This window comes from Camelina sativa, chromosome 9, assembly GCF_000633955.1.
Source record: "Camelina sativa cultivar DH55 chromosome 9, Cs, whole genome shotgun sequence".
Taxonomy (NCBI): Eukaryota; Viridiplantae; Streptophyta; class Magnoliopsida; order Brassicales; family Brassicaceae; genus Camelina; species Camelina sativa.
This window is the reverse complement of record NC_025693.1, coordinates 12,233,015-12,239,629: the sequence shown is the minus strand read 5'-3', so window position 1 is coordinate 12,239,629 and position 6,615 is coordinate 12,233,015. Positions and strand designations below refer to the sequence as shown.

General features: G+C 33.1%; 1 protein-coding gene and 1 pseudogene across 1 annotated transcript; one reads left to right on the top strand and one right to left on the bottom strand.

Moving 5' to 3' along the window:
* LOC104715214 lies at window positions 1,703–2,863 on the bottom strand (annotated as a pseudogene).
* LOC104710869 (glutathione S-transferase U27-like) lies at window positions 5,200–6,540 on the top strand. Its single transcript, XM_019230160.1, has 2 exons — window positions 5,200–5,564; window positions 6,022–6,540. Exons 1-2 carry the CDS (start codon window positions 5,382–5,384, stop codon window positions 6,376–6,378), a joined length of 540 nt encoding a protein of 179 aa, XP_019085705.1. The 5' UTR covers window positions 5,200–5,381; the 3' UTR covers window positions 6,379–6,540.

The window sequence follows — 6,615 nt, the reverse complement described above, 5'->3', positions numbered from 1 at the left end:
TTGATTACTTGAATGTGTATGTTTGTAATGGATAAGAAGAATAGAGAAAAGTGTTTCTTTTTATAATTTTTGTTATCGGATTTTCATAAAAAGTAGGTGGATATGTTGTAATATTGGAGATGTAAGGGAATTGTAATTTAATTTATGTCACTTTGATACTTTTCTGTAATATATTTTTTTCTTTAAATAAATACTTGTTGTAAACTTGTAATAGAGTAACTACGGGAAAACGTCCTATTTCCCCCTCGGAACTATCATATCGTATTAAATCCACACCGAACTTTGACCTTGTTCTATAGCTCCTTCGAGCTTAAGTCGTCCACCTATTTCTACCCGAATTCGTAATTCTATTGCTATTTCTCCAATTTTTTTGGTTTAAACGGTTTACTAACAAACCGACACAAATCTGGTATGTAACCAATTTTTCAAACCAGACAACATTAAAAATTTGACCCGACCCGTAAACAATATGTCTAACATATTTTTCTTCACCCGGTTTTTGAAACTAAAAAAAAATTACTATTTTGTGAATTTTGATTTCAAAATTACAAAAGTACATTGGAAAATCATTGCAATTAACCAAAAATCATTTCAATTGAGATTTGATAATCTGTCGATAAGGATGAACCAATCTAGTGTCGTCGATGTTACCCACGTCTTTCGTTTTCAGATTTTTTTTTTCTGGGCAAATTTTAAGATTTTTGTTCATCGGTCAATTTTCATAGCAATTTGAATCATCTCTTTGATTCCTTGATTCCATTCTACGCCGTGAATCACTTCCATGACCATTCCTTATCCATCCATTACACACCTAAAGAAATCAAGACTCATGATTTTGACCTAATTCCATAAAACAATCGAAACTACATTAAAAAAAAACCCAGACCTGGTCATCATTATTATCATCGTCATTGTCGTGAAGACAAGAAGAGTGAAGACCACACAAAGACTCTTTGATCTTCTCCGCTTCACCACCACTAGAAGACGACAGAGGAGATTAAGCCACATCGATATCATCATCTCCTCTCACCACAGACGAGCCACAACATGATTTGCTCCGCCCAGATCCCATCTTCTTCTCAAAACAGCAAACTTTATGCTAAAATCACATCATTGCCAATTTGCCACAAGACCCAAAAGTTTTTCCCCAGTCTTCTTCTATCTAATAACCCACATAATCGAAATCCTCAATTCAAAATCCAAAGGATTAGTCTACCTTGGCTGACGAGAGATTAATGAGTTTTATGCAAAGGTTTCTCAATTGTTTTTAAGCTTTATTTTTTTGTGGTTAAATTTTCAGCTTTCTTCATCCGGTTTGATGGGTTTAATTTTAAAATCGGGTTGAAATAAGATTTAATCCGGTTAATAGGATTTATTAGTTAGTTAAGCAAATATTAAACCAATTATAAACCGTATAAACCAAATTTATGGAGAATTAGATGAGAAGTTTTAATCCGAAGAGAAAATAGCAATAGAACTATGGATTCGGGTAGAAATAGGTGGACGACTTAAGTTCGAAGGAGCTATAGAACGAGGTCAAAGTTCGGTGTGGATCTAATACGATATGATAGTTCCGAGGGAGAAATAGGACGTTTTCCCGAGTAACTACTGTCCTTTTTTCTGTTGTTATTGATTACCTGACTATACTATAAACTGATCTATAAAACATAAACAAATAATGGTGTCAAGAGGGTTGTTCTTGTAACATAACTATATAAGTCTCTCCATCTTCATTGTGTTGGTTTAGAAAGGTGGGATTGATCTTTTAGACTTGACAAGAAAAGTCAAGAGTTTACAGAGTGAAACTGAAACCTTATTGACGGATGGATGAGAGTTACATAAGAGATCATAACTGGTGTTATGTATACTCTCAAACAATGTGCTGAGCCAAAGCAAGGATCTTGAGCTGTTTCTTGCGCCGCATTTCATGTGGGACAGGACCGAACACTCGGGTAACAGTTGGTTGGTTAAACTCCTACAATCGCATTGTCATTAAACCTGACTTGGCGTCAATCAATGTTCCCTTTCTGCATTGCAGCATGCACAACCACACCATACACAACCGTCCCTTTCTTCACTTTACCTCTTAGTATCGCCTCTGTCACAGAACCAACAATGATATCGCCAAGTCTTGCTCCTTTCTTATTACCTTTCAGGGTTTGAATGCACTTCACCTCTTTTGCACCGGAGTTATCCATGGCTTTGAGAATCGTCCCCATTTGGATGAATGTCCTTTGTTGCTGCTGTAAATTGGAAACACATCAGGACACAGTTCACAGGTTAAGAAAGTTTCATCAAAATAAGATATTTTGGCAAACATTATCTTGAAGAGGCTTTGACCTGTGAGAGGATGTTTCCATTCATCATTCCGTTGGAGGAATTCATCAAACCAGAGAAAGCATTGCTAAGACTTCCAAGCAATGAGCGTCCTGCTCCATATTTGCGATGAATCAAATCAAAACAGAGAAGCATGAGTTAGTGACATCAACAACACAAGAACAAAAAAATGTTATACTCTTGACTCTGCATTTCATGAACCAAACCAAGCAAAGATCATGACTCAAATCGATTACAAATTCAACGACACCAATATGTGAAACCAACAATGAACATATCTTCTTCTCAAAGATTTGATTTTTTTTTGCCAACCAAACTCAGAATAGTGTAGAAGATTTAAGATCATTTCAAAACTTTAAACTCTTGACACAGAGCATTCTGCCGACGATCTGCTGGTGAGGACGGCCAGCTTTGAGGTTAGCAAATGAAACCATAGTGGAATTCATATTAGGCAGAATAAAAGTGTAAGACTTAGTAAAATCTGAGCAGCATGGAATTGAGAGTGATAGCATTATATAGGACTGCGACTTACCTCAATTGAAGAAATGAGTAGTGGGTTGTGCATTAGATGAGAGAGCATTGAACGACATAAATTTCCGTAATAAACTAAACCGTTACAGTGGGGATGGAAGACAGGACAGGCTCTGAAAGGGTGTGGAGGAGTGGCGAACAATAAATTGAATTCTATCCATTGAAACTTTAGAAGGTGAAGAAACGCAATGAACAGCAAATGCAGAAGAGGATGGACGTTTGGAGTCGCAAGTAGGAAGACGGCGCCATGGAGATTCATGGGAAGGGCTTTGTTTTTAGGGCAACTACAGTTGGATATAATTGTTAATAGTAATATGAGATTTTAAAATGTTATGACCCAATAGATTATAAAATGTTTAGTGGGTAAGTCTTAAAAATTAAGCCCAAATAAAAAAAAAAAAAATTGCTGACGTGACAGCACCAGAAATGAGAAAAAATTAACTTTATATATATAGATACTGGATTAACATGATACGAAATACCTCTATTATTTATCATCTAATAGTTTAACTTCTACGTATATTGCCTGGAGAGACTTTGTGGTTCCATTCCCATCATTATTGAGATTTTTTCTATCTAATAATGACCGGTCGTTTCTTTTCCCCTCTAAATGTCTTTTTATCTTTATTTATTTATTTATTTTGTGTGCCCAAGAAGAAAAGTCATTGTGAACACAAACAAAAAAGAAAGATCAAACCATTCAAAACAAAACAAAAATGTCGAAAGAAGAAGTGGTGGTGTTGAACTTCTGGCCACGGGACATATGGGTGCAGATTATATATTCACATGGGGCTATGGGTTTTATAGGATAATTTTTTGCGGCTTAAAGTAAAAAAATATATTTCAGAACTGACCTGACATTAGGTGTTTGAACTAACACTAAAAATATTAATTTATTTCATATATTATAGATTTTTAACTTACAAAATAATTAACCATCCTACGAAACCCGCAAAAGTATATCCATGTCCGCAATCGTTTTAGTACATACATTTTATTAGTTTTTTAATGGTATAAATATTTGAGAATTTGTTAAAAACGCCCCTTTTGATATACCTCTTTTCAAAAATACTCTTTTTTCTGGCCATTTTTATTTTTGCCCTCTTTTAATTTTTAATGACCATTTTACCCTTAGATGAAAATTATTTTATTCAATAAAAAGAAAAACAAAATTTTCCCGCCAAAAAATTTCCGACATATTTTCCTGCCAAAAAATTTCCGACATATTTTCCCGCCAAAAATTTTTCGAAAAAATTTTCCCGCCAAAAATTCTTTTTGTCAAAAAAATTTTGTTAAAAAATTTCGACAAAAAAAATTTCCCGCCAAAATTTTTCCCGCCAAAAAAAATTTACAAGGTTTTTAAAAGGTTTTATAAGGTTTCTACCTTATAAACACCTTGTAAAGGCTTTTACAAGATTTTTTAAAGAGTTTTAAAAGGTTTTTTAAACAACTTGTAAACGCTTTTACAAGATTTTTAAAAGGTTTTTAAAAGGTTTTTAAAAGGATTTTAAAAGGTTTTCAAATAGTTTTTAAAAAGATTTTTAAAAGGTTTTTAAACACCTTGTAAACGGTTTTACAATGATTTTAAAAACCTTGTAAAAGTTTTAATAATATTTTTAAAAGGTTTTTAAACACCTTGTAAATGCTTTTAAAAGCGTTTATAAGGTGTTTAAAAACCTTTTAAAAGCATTTACAAGCTTTTTAAAAGCATTTACAAGGTTTTTAAAAGCGTTTACAATGTGTTTAAAAACTTTTTAAAAACCTTGTAAACACTTTTAAAAGTTTTTTAAAAGCGTTTACAATGTTTTTAAAAGGTATAAATTTCAATATTTTTAGCGGGAAAATTTTCGATTTTGGCGGGAAAAATTTTTTTTTTGGCTGGAAAAAATAATTTTTTCGGGAAAAATTTTCAATTTTGGCGGGAAAAAAAAATTTGGCGGGAAATTTTTTTGGTGGGAAAATATTTTCGATTTTGATGACTGTACATTCTTGCTGTCACTCAAAAAAGAGGTAATTTGGTCATTTTGTATATAAAGAGGGGTAGTTTTAAAAATGGTCAACATGAAGAGGTATTTTTAAAAAGGGGTATGGAAAAAAGGGTATTTTTGAGAATGCCCCTAAATATTTTAACTTATAAAATTTTAAAAAAAATAACTAATATTAATGATAATTATTTCAAAAATAAATGTACATATATTTACTAAAATATTTAAATGTTTTAGAAACAGAATAAAACAAAAATAGTCTCGCGGTGTACTGCGGGTTCAAACCTAGTTTATTTATTTATTTTGTGTGCCCAAGAAGAAAAATCATTGTGAACTCAAACAAAAGGTGAAAAGAAAGATCAAACCATTCAAAACAAAAAAAAAATGTCGGAAGAAGAAGTGGTGGTGTTGAACTTCTGGCCAAGTATGTTCGGAGCAAGAGTGATCATGGCGTTAGAGGAGAAAGAGATCAAGTTCGAGTACAAGGAGGAAGATGTGTTTGGTTAGAAAACCGATCTATTGCTCCAAATGAATCCGGTCCACAAGAAAATTCCGGTTCTCATCCACAATGGTAAACCGGTATGCGAGTCCAATATCATACTCGAATACATCGATGATGTTTGGAAAGAGGATAAAACTCTCCGTCTACTACCTTCTGATCCTTATCAGAAGGCACAGTGTACATTTTGGGCTGATTTAATTGACAAAAAGGTACTATCATATATCTTCTTAATTATTTGATGTACATGGTCATCCGGTTACACTGTGCCTTCTGATAACTGATAAGGATCAAATAATTAACATATTTTCAAGTATCGTCCAAACATATTTTCCAAAATTAACCTATCTAAATATCGAGTTTAGTATAACCTTTTTCTAAATACGAAGTTATGAGAATAACGCAGAAGAGATCATACAAAACATAATGAATTTTTAGCTCATTCTAATTTTCTTTGCAACTGGTAAATTTAACATGGGGTGAAGTATAATAAATTTTCCGGAAATGTTTTTTTTTTTTGTTTTTGTTTTTGTTTTTGCCTTTTTGGGTATGTATCAATGTATGTAACATCTTTCTGATGCTTAAAAATAAAAAATATGATCTTCTATATACTTGATATGATATATGAATTGTTATGGTGTGTGTATTAATGAATAAAAATAAAAACAGGTTTTTGACGCCGGGAGAAGAACGTGGACAAAGAAGGGCAAAGAACAAGAAGAAGCGAAACGAGAGTTCATAGAAATCTTGAAAGTGTTAGAAAGAGAGCTTGGAGATAAGGTCTACTTCGGAGGAAACGACAACGTTTCGATGGTGGACTTGGTCCTCATCTCCTATTACCCTTGGTTCCACACATGGGAGACAATTGGTGGTTTTAGCGTCCAGGATCACACTCCCAAACTAATGTGTTGGGTTCGTAAATGTTTGACCCGACCAGCTATCTCGAAATCTCTACCTGACCCGCTAAAGATCCTTGATCGAGTCTCTCAGATCATCAAGGTCCATGAGTTCTTCTATGGTTATTGACACTCCACACTTGTACGCTCTATTTATGCAAGTTGACCAAAACAATAAGAAAAAGTTGCAATGTACGTACCATATGTTATTTTAATTGTATGTCTTGAAAAATGTTTGGGTGTGATCCGGTAAACCACCTTTTAAGTCATTAAAAACCCAAAGCTTAAAATGTTTGGAGGTGCCTTTTTAAATCACTAATTCAATAACACTAGATATTTTATAAAAGTTGTTTTTTTTTTTTTTTTT

Bases quoted from the DNA above. Each gene is read 5' to 3' on its own strand.
- LOC104710869 (XM_019230160.1), top strand. From the start codon at position 5,382: ATGAATCCGGTCCACAAGAAAATTCCGGTTCTCATCCACAATGGTAAA. The intron at 5,565-6,021 runs GTACTATCATAT...AAATAAAAACAG, and splicing joins CTGATTTAATTGACAAAAAG to GTTTTTGACGCCGGGAGAAG.